At 43.5% G+C, this 13851-nt stretch overlaps 1 protein-coding gene across 1 annotated transcript in view; it reads right to left on the bottom strand.

Moving 5' to 3' along the window:
* TOX (thymocyte selection associated high mobility group box) overlaps positions 1–11841 on the bottom strand; it is a 314252-nt gene extending 302411 nt beyond the window's left edge. The window contains exon 1 of the mRNA XM_055546055.1: positions 11716–11841. Within this exon, the coding sequence (XP_055402030.1) occupies positions 11716–11817 (102 nt within the window). The 5' untranslated portion in view covers positions 11818–11841. The remainder of the gene's footprint in view (positions 1–11715) is intronic.
* Between the last annotated feature and the right edge of the window lie 2010 nt (positions 11842–13851).

The raw sequence follows: 13851 nt of genomic DNA on the forward strand, positions 1-13851 counted from the left end.
TTCTGCCAACAGGCCTTCAGGCCACTGTGTGATATTTTGAAAAACACTCTAAATTCCATATGAACAGATTCTAGAAGCCTATGTGTATACAACAGGTTTTTAAAGAACATTAGATAAAACAGCTTAGGTTGGAGCTGATGAGCCATGAAAAATGGATGCGTTTTAACTATTTGATATCTTTGCAAGTAGGTATTAAAGAATATTCTCTGGTTTGAGTGTTTTTTTTTTTTTTTTTCTTCTCTCTCTCCTTCCCTTTCCCCGCCCCCAAAACATCGCGTGTGCTTTGCATTTCACATAAAATCTTTCTTTTGTCAGTTCCTTTGTTGGTGCAAAATTGGCAGCAGTTCAAATTCAAAGTACTCCTATTCATTTACTGACCAATGTCATTCTAGTTCACATCAGCCAGCGAGCTAAGCTCTAAAAACATAAAAGACTTGCTTCACCACTGACGAATAATGTGTACATTTTTACAGAGCTTAAACCTTAATGCTTTCCCTGAAACTAACAATACAGTATATCTTATCATTCCTTTTTCACAAGCAAGCAGCTGCTGAAACGCTTGCCACTTCAAAATATCAATTGCTTGCCAGAATTTTCCTCCACACACCCTGTCAAACTCATGTATATTGTGCAACGAAAATGGTGCAGGACGGAAAGCTAGAAATTGTGTCAAATTCTGCTGTAAGGGTATGATGTGCAAAGAACAATGTATGACAACCGTAGAGACTACAAACAATGGCACTGGAGCCAGGGACTTCATAGATCACAACTGTGCCTGTACATATTTCATTGTAGGCATTATATATTTAAAGCATGACAAATGTATCGTCCTACATTATGTGCTACACAGAGGCTCCTCCCACAGATCGCCTTTCACGTTTCTCCTGGTGATGGAAACACAGTTGAGTTTCATTTCTTTTTCTTTTCTGAAAACACTTAAGGTTCTCAAGTCCTCAAGGAAGAAGACACTCTCACATACGCACACAAACAAGGCTATCCAAATGAGTAACAGAAAACAGAAGACAATAATACAAGATGAGAAAAGGAGATCTTGTTCACTTAACATTTTGGCTGCTGAGGACACAAAGGCAAGGATTATCTTAAACAGTAACCAAGGGTATCAAGAGAACTACACTATCACTATGCCTGTAAACTGTTGTCTGCCTTATTTTAATGCAGATAAGTGCTGGCTTATTGATTTGTGCGATTTTCTAGCAAAATGGAAATCCCACGTGAATATGTTCTTTGTGTGCAGAAAATATGGTTTAAGAAGCTTTTACTCTTATTGCTTCCCTATGCCAAAAGAACAATTAAGCAAATAATATTTCACTACTGGATCAGGTCTATAAACTAACACAGATTCCTGTCTGTTTAGACTTTAAATATCCCTTCTCATTTTCCGATTCGCTCTGTTTACTTTAAAAGCTTCTGGTTATTGAAAAGTTGTTTTTCTTCCAAACGTCTCTTCAAATAACATGTAAAATCTGAAAACAGTCTCCCTTTGGAACACATTTACTTAATTGTAAAGGGGTTCATGGCTCTAACAACCTCACACTAATTCAGTCAATGACTGCAGAAAGGGAAACATGTTTATGGGAGATTAGTATGAATCTATATTCATCTCCTCCACAACCTAGCTTAGGTTACAAAACCTTTATCACCCAATTAGCTTGGTGTGGAATTAACTAACTCCAAGTTAAGGAAAACTTCAGGTCAGATACGCTTTTAAAGTGTCAATAAATATTTTGGAGAGAGAATAGGTAGTTTAGGTGCTTAGGGGTGCTGACCTTTGCTGTGTTGATTAGTGGGACAATGCTACATTATTAACACACAGCAGCTGTACCTGAACTGTTGCCATGAATATAATAGCCTTTTATAGCCATCAGGGGAGTGAGGTGGGAGGCCTTTATTAACCACTAGACATGATTAGCACATTATGTGAACTTTAGTAGGCAAATTATCTCTTATTGAAATATAATGTTGGTTATAACTAGCTGTAAACATAATTTTTAAAACTTCCCAGTGCACAACTCCAGGTTTTACTACCATTCAGTTCATTATTGGCCAGTAATCAATGAAAACAGGTTCTATTGGGGAATGTACTTATGGGAACTGAATCTCCAAAAGGCAGACCTTGTCACCAAAGGCTGACTTGAAAACTGTTTGGCATTCCAAGTTCAGGGATATTAGCATACATGCAAACTTTCTCTCTTTAATTAAGTCAAACTGTTCATGAACTAGAAAAGCTGCTTTGGGATTTTTCTTCTTTATTTCTTTAATCAGTTCTTAAAAGATTAGTTTTGCAGTAAATTTTGGAGAGTTACCTTGAAAAATAACAGCATAATGTATTTCAAAAAGCTTAATTTGGAGAGAGAAAAAGATTATCCCATCAGCCTTAGTAACTGAACACCGTGCAGAGAGTCCATTATGAACAGTCTTTTATGCCCTGGCACAAAGTCATTAACATAAAATAAATCATTAGCTTTGATATTAAGCTTCTACTATCTGCAGGTTTCTATGATTAATGTTCATGACTGCATCTGCCAAATGATAAAATATACTTTTTGTTGAAAGGTTATCCTGCCTCTTTATTATTAACATTTCTCTTTATACAATTGTTCCTAGCATTTTAGGTGAAGGCATATTGGTGTAGAATGAAAGAGTTGGTTTTTTACAAGGGCTTGGAGATGCCAATGCATATAACACTTTACCCATCATTTTTCAAATTAGCCATTTAATTGAGTTAAAGGACTTAAGAATATCAGGTGGTGCACAGACATGCTTTCAGTGTAATTGGACTATCTTTAGATCCAGTTGGTCCATTGTTTAATTAATCTTGCACATTATATTGCCCATCTCTGGCCCATATATCAGAGGAAGGGAGTGAGGGGCAAGCTTAGTCCCCTGAAGTCAGGAACTACAAGAGGTCATTTCCCTCTGGAGCAGGCATTCTCAACTTTATTTTATCTCCTTACACTGCCCCATAGACAACAGATTCCATCCTAACATCTCTCATTAGGTGCACTGACTCACAATGCAGAAAGCGAAAAAGACACTCCCTGGGGGCTTATCAATATCTGAGAGAGGGAGATTACAGGTTGTACAGACACACACCTCATTTTCCCCCATTCACCTCTGACCTGCTAGAAAGATTATTCCTTTCGCTCCTTTCCTGAAAGAATCACTAATCTACGACTTTGGGAGAAAACGTCATTCCACTAAGGTAGCAGAAATAGAAGAAATGGGCTGAGAATGCAGTATTTTTCTAAGGTCTACCATGGCTTGAATTTTTGAACATCTTTTCTCACACGGTTTCAAAATAATCTACCTCTGTTGACTCCTTGAGGCTCAAAACGGTGCCTTGATACAAACATAAGTTATTTCCTCTAGTGGATGCAGGCAAGATTGGGACACAGGTGGATGAAAGGTTTTTAGGTATCAGAACTTTTACCAGACCTAGAACAGAGTCAGGCTTCTAAACAGAACGGGAAACAAGTGGAGGGAACCATATCCTTTCAGGGTTATATTTATTTTGCCTAGGGGGTAAGTCAACATAGGTTCAAGAGCCCAGGTTTTATGTGAAATCTTCAGCAAGTCTTTTCTTCAGTGAGGCCTAGGGCTTTCCTCAGAAAAGATTCCGTTCTTTAGTCTTATTAAGGTATAATTTGCCCAATTAAAGCCCTATCATTGTGAAAAACTGTCACATGTGAAATATGGCTAAGTTTCTTAAAAAGGAGTGGTAATGAGGCATTCCTGCCAGCTAGTATGATTGCCTTTGTTGTTGTACACACTGATTCTGCCACTTGCGGTAAACTCTCATGCATTTATGGGAAGAAATATATCCAGGACAATGTGAAACACAGTAAAACACATGCTCACCCAACACGTACACACACACACATGCACGTGCATGTGTGCATGCCAATTTCTCTACCAGGTAACTAACTTCCAGAGAGGGGCTCAAAGACTTGAATGGAAAAGTGTTCCATGCAGCAACTGATAGTGTTGTAACTGTGGATCAGATACATGTAACTTACAAGCCCACATAGTAACTCAAAACACTTTATATTTTCTTGGCCACTAGCAAAGCTTCTTATCAACCAACCATAGCACTAGTTTATTTAGGAGTCCTTTCAAAACAGCTTCATAAAAGCACATAACTCAAGAATGAAAAACAATAAATACTTGGCTAAAGCTGAACCATTAAAAACTCCAAAGTGAAAAATGGACAAACAGAAAAGCATTGAGAGTGACATGGGTTTCATGACCTTTGTTAGCATAAAAATAAATCAGTGATGATGTTTCATAAATACAATGGAAATCTGAAGGTAGATTTTAAAAGTTAGGCAAACTCTCGCTGTAGATCAAATAAAGAGATCTAGGGAAATATTGATACCTCTTGATAAAACAGGGGGGTTCTTTTTGGCATCACCCCTCCTCTGATCTTTTGGCTGCATCCAGGCACAGAGCAATATAACGTTCCCATTTTCAAAATGAATGCTATAGGGAGGAACGTGTTATAACCTGGAAAGACTCATTTCAGGTTAATGTGAATTCCATGTCTCAAAGTATTATGGAAGAACTGCTATAATTAACAGTCTGTTGGCACTTCCATTATAAACCACATTTCTAAGCAGTTTATAACTCAACTGTTTTTAATGAGAAATTACTCTTCAGGATGAAACTTGGCATGCATGGTTTAAAACAAAAAAAATGCTCAACTTCATTAGGGTAGATGTAAGCTGTAGCATCTTGGTGGGCTGCTTTCCTAGCAGGACAGTCCGTTTAACACAATTCACTATCTACTGCTGGTCCTGTCAACCCTTGGAGACCACAGGCTATCTGATTCTGGGAAGTGCATCTTCAAAGAAAATGATCAACTGAATAATAGTTGTTCTTGGGCCTCCTCAGGGGCCTGGGCCCAGGATTCCCCTCGGATACCAAAATCTGAAGTTTCTCAAGTCCTTATATAAAGTGATAGAGTATTTGCATGTAACCTACACACATCCTCCGTTACTTTAAATCATCTCTGGATTACTTATAATGCCTAAAACAATGTAAATGCTATGCTAATAGCTGTAGGCACTATGTAAATGATATGTAAATAGTTGCTGTTGGTGTGCAGCAAATTCAAGTTTCGCTTTCTGAAACTTTCTGGGATTCTCTACCCTCCCAAATATTTTCTATCTGAAGTTGGCTGACTTGCCAGTGCAGAACCTGCATATATAGAGAGCTGCGTGCACGCACGCTCAGCTGTGTCTGACTCTTTGCCACCCCCCATAGACTAGCCCATCAGGCTCCTCCATCCACAGGATTCTCCAGGCAAGATTATTGGAGTGGGTTGCCATTTCCTTCTCCAGGGGATCTTCCCAACCCAGGCACTGAAGCAGCATCTTCTACATTGCTGGTGGATTCTTTACCACTGCACCACCTGGGAAGCCCATGGAAAGCTGATGTACATTAATTACATGAAAATGGAAATAAATAAGAAAAAAGAAACTATCTTTAAGATTGGTAAAAGTAAACATTCCCACATTAAAATTTTGTTTAAATTCAATTAAACAAGGCAGCTTTCATATATTCAGATGCTTCATGGGGAAGCTTCTTGCAGCCAAGATTATAGCTATGTCTTTGGGGCCCACAGTATTTATAATTATGGTGTATCACAATGTTGTTTTCTCCTAAAGATATACATGTTAGATTCTTATATTTGGCTGTATACAACATAAGTTTTATCTTTAACAGTTGATCCAATATTTTAAAAATGCAATTGTTCATAACAGTTCATCAAGTCATGATAAGTAGTATATTACTTTTCCTTCAAATATAAGTTCAATATTCTACCTTATGACTTCTCAGAAACCTTGAGATTCACCTTTGGATAAGCTAAGATGTAGGATGACAAGTTACCTAAAAGTGATTAAATAGGTTCTTCATTTCCAACTATTCCCATCTTAGTTATCTATGTATATTCTGATGAGAACACATAAACATGCCAACCCATATAATCACTACCTAACTTACCATGTGCTACTAAAGATCAGAAGATCATAGTCCCACTTTCATACTATTTTAGAGTCTAAATTAAGATTTCTCACTGATAAGGGATATTCAAGGAGCTGATCCCAAGCTCTAGATACACTGTGCCTAAAATGTGCTGGAAGAAAGGAACAGTGAGAGCTTAGAAATACCCACCATGGCCTTCCTCTCAGGATCACATCTGTTTTCTTAGTCTATTATTCTATGACCCTAGGTCATTCACTCAGCTGGGGAAAAGGATAGCAGCCTAGTTGAGGACTTTAGGAAGTGGACCTGGGCCTACGGACTAGAAGTTTCCAATTTCTGTGCCCCAAAAAGGTCAAGTACTAGGAGAAGGATGGACTTGCTAACATGGCTATGATGGCAATGAAGACAAGCACCGAAGGCGGTCAAGATGAACACAATGGTGAGCCGAGGATCTGAGCAGAGCAAGTTCAGGTGAGAAAACACAGACCTTCCACGTTCAGACCCAGACTGGGAAGGAGAAAAGCAGGGGAGGGGGAGTTGTTCCAGGATTGTGGGTGTTTGGGAAGGGGATGAGGAGGAGGGAGGGAGGAGGCACCAGACACACAAACAGGCCAGTTGCTGAGGGTAGGCTTCCATCAAGACAGGAGGATCTCCAGTAATTGAGAAATATCCCCAGGGTCTTTTTCAACTTTCTAGTAAGTTAGCAAAATGTTGGAAAGCACGAGAATAAGTCATCCTTTGTGGTAAGATTTCCTCTATGCCCATAGCCCCAGTCCCCTAACCTATCCCTTTCTTGAATTGAGCCCATCACACAAAAAAGTATGACCACAAGAAATAGCCTCACACACCAAAACCAACATTTGAGACCCCTTCTGGTCCTAAGAAAACCACTGTTAACTTGGAACCTTCCCTACTTTCAGATTCAAGTGCCTTACATTTTTCTCTGTTCTTAGCCCCTTGCAATCATGTCACTTAAAAAAACAACAATAAGCAGCTGATGAGATAATATTTAAATATTAGTTTAGTTTTCCCAGCTAAGAGAAATATCAAAATGCTCCTTAATATCATCACTCAGTAACTTTAAAATAAATGGTAAAATGTGAGAATAGTAAATAATGTAAACTATTTTAAAAATAACATTATGAGCTCCAAAGCTCAAAACTAAAATTTTTGCATAGACATTTAAAATTGGAGTTTATGACACTGAGATATCTCACAAAATCAAGATATTAATAGCTACATTTGAGGTTTTTGTATGACATCTGACTTAGTGGCCAAAACCATATGATTGCTTGGCTCAAAGCTCTTGCCTATACATTTATTTAAAACATATTTAAAGACCTCAAAACTTATGAAAGATGCCAGCTTAATAAAACTCCCATGGGAGTTTTTAATTACACTAATGATGTTCAAAGTATTGACTATGAATTTCCCAAAGTCCTAGAAGTTATGGGGGTAGGGAGGGAACTAATCAAGCATGATGCTCTAAATTGCTTATAGTCCTCCCCTCCCTCCTCTCTCCCCTCCTCCTTTTTCTTACATTTATTAAAGCAGAAATAATGACTCCATCATAATGTGCTTGCAAATCCTGTATTTTAGGAAGGGTGAGTTTTGCCACATTCAAGAAAACACATAATACTCTAAACAGGAAAATAAGCTCGAAGGAGATTCTGCAGAGATGAAAATGAATCTTGTTTTCCTCAGAAGTCATCAAATGTTTAATGTTAGCCCTGACATTTTAAGTCAGAGTTCATCACAAACAGGTTCTTCCTCCTGTGTTTATGTGAAAAGATGATACATTTTCCTTCCTCATTTCAATGACAAAAGCCCAATATTCCAAACGCCCATTATTTTTCACTCTGTATATAGACAGTATTAAGCACGGGTTTGTGTTATGAACTTCCTTGTGTCTAAATCAGTCAAAGAAAGATTCAGGGCCTGATTCCACAAAAGCAACCGCTGAGAACAGTAAAGACCATTATTTCCTCTCCCACTGCTGGCAGAGGTCAGCATCCCTGTCATTAGCCATGTCATAACATAATTGTATTACTACTCCTTATGTGGGCAGATACTGAGCAATAACTGAACACATCACATCATTGCAGAAATGAAAAAGTGCCACTTCTTTGTCCCAATTTAGCATAAAATCAGTGAAAACAATCTTCAGAAATGACACTGCACTAGAAACTGAAAGGAACTGTTATTACTCTGTGGGTATATATTTAAACTAATGTTCTGACATCTTCAACTAGAACAAAAAAGAGGACTCTATTTTACTACTGAGCTCCAATTGGGAGTGCCTATAATCCAATTTCTTTTGGTAACATTCAGTTCAATTAAGGGATACAATGTTACTTAAAATAGCCTTCATTAGATGAAACTCCAGTATGGTACCCATCTCTCAATGTCTCAAACAAAGCCATGCTTTAAGTTGCCAGAGGTAAACAGTGTTACTTTGAGCCTACTGGTTCCTGTCCAGTCTATGAGTTACACTGCTATTTCAAAGGCTGACCTATATACAGCAACATGCCATCCAGTTCTGGCTGTTTGTATAAGAAGAGATGCTTTGCACAGTTGCCATAACTAACATCAATGCATTGTTCTCACTTTTCTCCCTCAATGGGTTACGTGAAAATGGAGGCCACTTTGTATGATGATGTGCTCATAACCTAATGTGTTCTTGCAACAGAGCAATACTAAATTAAACTGTTTTCCAAAAAATTGCTCCTCCAGAGTTTATTAACTGAACAATATAAGTAGTGTTTTGGCAATCTATAGAGCAGCAGTGCTGGAGAATGTCAGCAAAGTAAAACAACCTCGTTTTAGTTTAGAAAAGCTCCAGGAAGAGGATATTCATTTTCTGGATTAGGGTCTCTCCTGACATTGAAAAAAATAATGTCACTGGAGAAAGTCTAGTCACAGTCTGTGGTGCTGAAGCACAGAAAGATACTGGTTCCGCTGGGATTTAGCACACTGACTTTAGTAAAGTGTCGACAGATTTCAAATAAAGACAATTAGTAATTTATGATCTTATCATCCTACTGAAAACAAATAGCCTGACAAAGTGACTGTTTCTTGTAATCAACTACACACTAGTGACACCTCTGAAAGAGACAAGGTTTACTTTGCAGTCTTCTCTCTTTGGGGGGAGTCAGCTAACTTGTTTTTACTAATGTAGATAAAGATTATTTCACCTCTTTCAAACTTCTGTCCACCTTTTAGATCCCTGCAAATCTACTTGAGTCACTGCAAAAATGAATGCTGGCTGACTACACTGTAAGCAGCTCAAACTGTGGAACCGGACAGAAATTTTGTGCCAATGCTAATCACGGTGGAGTAGAAAACATTAGTGCCGGGGCTTTCTGGGGCCTAGCAAATCTACTCAGTACACTAAATATAATCAAGAATGAGTGACAAATATAGTTGATAGACTGCTACCCAGAGAAGGGCAGGAGCAGACATCCTGAGGCAAACATTTCCATGAAGTCTCTTCCTACTATGAAAAGTGTATCTTATGACTGTGCATCTTTAAAAATCTATTATTCCCTGAATAAGTAAAATAGAAGACTTGCATCCAGTCTATAGAAAGGGTGGCTGATTTGCATTTAAAAAGAACAGTTTGCTCCCCGTACACTGGGTGACTTAAAAGGAACTTCAATGAGCTACTAAAAAAAAATTCTGAAGACTTTCTAAATTAATTTATTCAATGCACAGTACAACCCACTAAAATTATTTAAAGCACTTAATTGGAAAATGATTCAATATATTGGAGCAATTCTTGATTTTCCAAAGCATTTAACTTTCAAATTAAATCTGACCCTCCTATCACTAGAATGACGAGTGAAATGTGTATCTAAGACATTATAAAATCACAGATGAACTTAATAAGATTTGTCCAGTTTCAGTGACAAAATGTTTCTGACCTTTTGGTTCCAATTACTACTGCGGAATAGGTCTTTACTACCGAGAATGCTGCTACCTTTCTATTATTTTTGTTAGTAGACGTGTTATAAGCAAAAATAAAATATTACATACACAAAACACCTCCTTATTAAGGCAAACCAGACTTTAGAGTAAAAGAGCTATGTTACCAACACATAATGAAACTTCATCACAGAAACTTCTCTGCTCAAAGTTCCCTTACCCTCCAACTTGTCCCTAGCTACAGAGATGCTTCCTGAGGGATGAAAAGCCTTTCTACCTTGTCCAAGACTAGATTCCTCTGGTTTCTAACTTGCCTAGACATCATCAACACACGCACGTTGGTCTTACACACTGTATACACAGGGCATCAGGGAACTTCTCCACGGGATGATATAACTCACAGCTCTGTGGGGTGTGTGTCTGGAGGGTGTCTGGAGTGTGAGTGCGTGTGTGTGTGAGTGTGTGTGTGTGTGCATGCGCGCGGGCGCGCGCCTGGATTGACCAAGACTCTGAGTTTCGAGTCTGCAGCGTGCTGGGGCCCCGGGGCTGAGGGTGAAACGCGCTAAATACCTCCGGATCACGTAAAATAGCTGCTTGATGATGACTTGCCACCGGGCAAATGTTACCAGTCCCAATGCTCTATCCAGTGGAATTCACCGAGGGGCCGACGCGGGATTGCTGGCAGAGGCACGGTGTCCACCGAGCGGGAGCTGGGCGTCTAAACCGCTAGCCCAGAGTCTCAGAGAACTCAATTCTCCCCGCCACGTTTCACCGGGCAGGACTGTTTAGACATGTCCAAAAAGCCCGAGGCGAGGACAGCCGTGGCCCTGCGGCTGCTCTCGGACTTGGTCCCCAACGCGTCCTCCCTCCGGGAGGTGAGAGTTCGGGAAAGCGCAGGAGTCGCCCCCTTCCTATGTATTCCCAGACTGTTCCATCATTGGGAAAAGCGGAGCTCCGCAGAAGCCCCGCTCACCCTCCCGGCCGGCTTCGCCCCGGACCCCGCGGCCTGGGCACCTGGGGTCCCCGGGCTTCGGGTACAGTCCAGTCCGGGACCTGCTCGCGTCCCGCGCCGAGTGCTGCTGCTCCGAACGTGAACGCGGCGCGCCCGCCCAGTTCCTAACAAACTCGCGGTTTCTGCGCGCACCTCCGGGCGGGAGCTGTCCCCGGGACCCCGCGCTCCCGTGGCACCCCGGCCTGCAGACCCGAGCCCGGACACTGGGCTCTGCCGCCGATCGGCTTCGGGAAAACAAAAGAGTTGCGGAGCGCCGTTCCCGGGCGGGGGGCTTCTCCGGGTCCCCGGCACCCTGACTCCCAGCGGCTCCCCTGGCAACTAATTCCGGGCCGGGAAGCGGTGCCACGAGCCCCCGCAGCCCGCAAAGGAGCGAAGGAGGGAGAAGGGGAAACGAGAAAATCAACGGAATTCTCTCACTCTCCGCCTGCGTTCCGGGACCCCAGACACACCCCCAAAGTATTCTGCTGTTCTTTCTTAATATTTTTTTTTTCCCCCAGCGCCCGCGGCAACCCTAGGCAGGACTACTGAATCGCGATCAGCGGGAAGGGAACGATGGAGCAAAGCGCGTCACTTTCCGCACTATCGCGGTGCAGGGCAAAGCCGGGAGCTGCTCCGCAAAACTGACTCCCCGAGCGCACGCCCCGGCAGCCGCGGGGCTGCGAGCCGAGCGCGCCCGGGAGACCGGCCTCCGTGGCCCGCCGGCGGGCCTGCCGCCGCCCCCCTCCCGGGACCGAGCAGCCAGAACGCGGCGGAAACAAAAGCAGAGCGTTCACCTTGTTGCAATAGTAGGGGTCCAGGCAGGGAGAGGGTCCCAAACAGGGCGCGTCGGGCGCAGCGGCGGGCTGGGCTGGAGGTGGATAAAATCTTACGTCCATTTCACTCTCACATCAAGCAAACTCCTTTTCTGTGCCTTAAAAAAAAAAAAAAGTGTCCAGCAAAACAAGCTTAGACGGAACAGAGAGAGGTGTCTGGACTCAGGAGTAAAAGAAACACCTTCCTTCCCTCACATCCGTTTGTGGTTTGTTTAAGAAGAAGAGGAGAAAAAAAAAAAAAAAAGAAAGAAAGAAAAAAAAAAGAGGGGGGAAAAGCGCTCAACTCTCCCCCAAGCCGCGGCGCGCACCCGTCGGCGCCGAGCGCGCAGCCCGCTCCGCCGCCGGGCAGGTAACTTCATGCGCTCATTGTCCCCCCCCGCCCGCGCCCCCCTCCCCGCCTCCCGCGCCCCTCGCCGCCCGGCACACGCGCTCGGGCTCTAGGTCCTGGGCGTTTTATTGAAGTCTCTGAGTTGCTCTGCTTGGAGTTTATTTTCTCCACCTTGGAGGCCTGGAATGGGGTGGGGAGGATCGGAGAGGGGGACAGGGCGGTGTGTGTGTGGTGTGGTGTGTAGAGGGGGGCGGTGAGCGCCCCGGGCCCGGCGGGGTGGGGTGCGCGGCGGGACGCGGGTTGCTGGCGGCCCAATGGCGAACGCTCGGGGCCGGGGGCCGGAGGAGGGTGGAGCGGAGAAGGACCAGGAGAGCGTGGCTGGGCCCCGAGAAGCCTCCGCTGCACCCGGGCCGCGCTCTCCTGTCCGCGGCGCGACGCACACAAAGGGGCCGGCGAGCCCGAGCCCGAGGCGGCCACGGGGCCCAGCGGGGAGCACGCAGCCAGGGGGCGCTGTGGCGCATCCCGTTCCGCGGCCCCGCCCCCGGACCCGCCCCGGCCCCGCTCCGCTCCCACCGCCCCTGCCGTGGCCGTCCCCACTTCTCTGGCGCCCAGCACCTCTAGCCGCGCGGCCGTCCCCACCCAGCTGTTCGCTCCCCACCCCAGTTCCCGCTCTTGGGTGGAGGTGACTGCTCCTGCCTGCGCTGCTGTGGGGGCCGGGAACCCTCGGGGAGCGCCAACCCTCTGCGCGCTCTAACTGGTCTTCTGTCCCAGGGACCCCAAGGGAGGGCAGAATGGATGGGCTGTAAGAGTCTCCGTTCTTTTGCTGGTTCCTGCCTGCAGCCCTCACCTTCCCCTGGTCTCTGTCCCCTTGGAGGGTTAGCGAAGGCTAAGGCTGCGTTGTTGTGGTGGTGGTTGTTCAGTCGCTCAGTCGTGTCTGCCTCCTTGCCACCCCATGGTCTGCAGCAGGCCAGGCTTCCTTGTCCATCACCAAACTCCCAGAGCTTGTTCAAACTCATGTCAATTGAGTCAGTGATGCCCATCTCCTCCTCTATCCTCTACTCCTCCTGCCTTCAGTCTTTCCCAGCGTCAGGGTCTTTTCCAATAAACTGGCTCTTAGCATCGGGTAGCCAAAGTATTGGGAGTTTCAGCTTCAGCATCAGTCCTTCCAATGAATATTAAGGGTTGATTTCCTTTAGGATTGACTTTTTTGATCTCCTTTCAGTCCAAGGGACTCTCAAGAGTCTTCTCCAATACCACAGTTTGAAAGCATCAATTCTTAAGCACTCAGCCTTCTTTATGGTCTAAGTCTCACATCCATACATGACTACTGGAAAAACCACAGCTTTAACTCTATGGACCTTTGTTGGCAAAGTGATGTCTCTGCTTTTTAATATGTTGTCTAGGTTTGTCTGAGGACAGTATAAGGAAGGATAAAATGAGCATCCCTTGAGGTCTATACATGGCTCCTTTAGGAACATTTTGTTAGGCATTGCTTTATATTTCTTACATCATTTTCATCTTAAGTCACTGTTTTCTTTCTTCCCTCATCATTTTTTAAGTGGCAAGAATACAGCTTCCTCTCTACCTCCAGATTAACACGGTGCGAATTGGTGTAGGGAGAGAGAACTGTAAGATAAAAGAATTTTTCTCTATTGGATTCAGAAGAACCTCTGTGTTTCCAGGTCCTTCAAGGAGTGATTGATCAGTCATATGTGATGATGTCTCCATAAAAATCCCAAAGATCAGGGTTCAGAGAGCTTCCAAAGTGG

This window comes from Bubalus kerabau, chromosome 14 (assembly GCF_029407905.1).
Source record: "Bubalus kerabau isolate K-KA32 ecotype Philippines breed swamp buffalo chromosome 14, PCC_UOA_SB_1v2, whole genome shotgun sequence".
Taxonomy (NCBI): domain Eukaryota; kingdom Metazoa; phylum Chordata; class Mammalia; order Artiodactyla; family Bovidae; genus Bubalus; species Bubalus kerabau.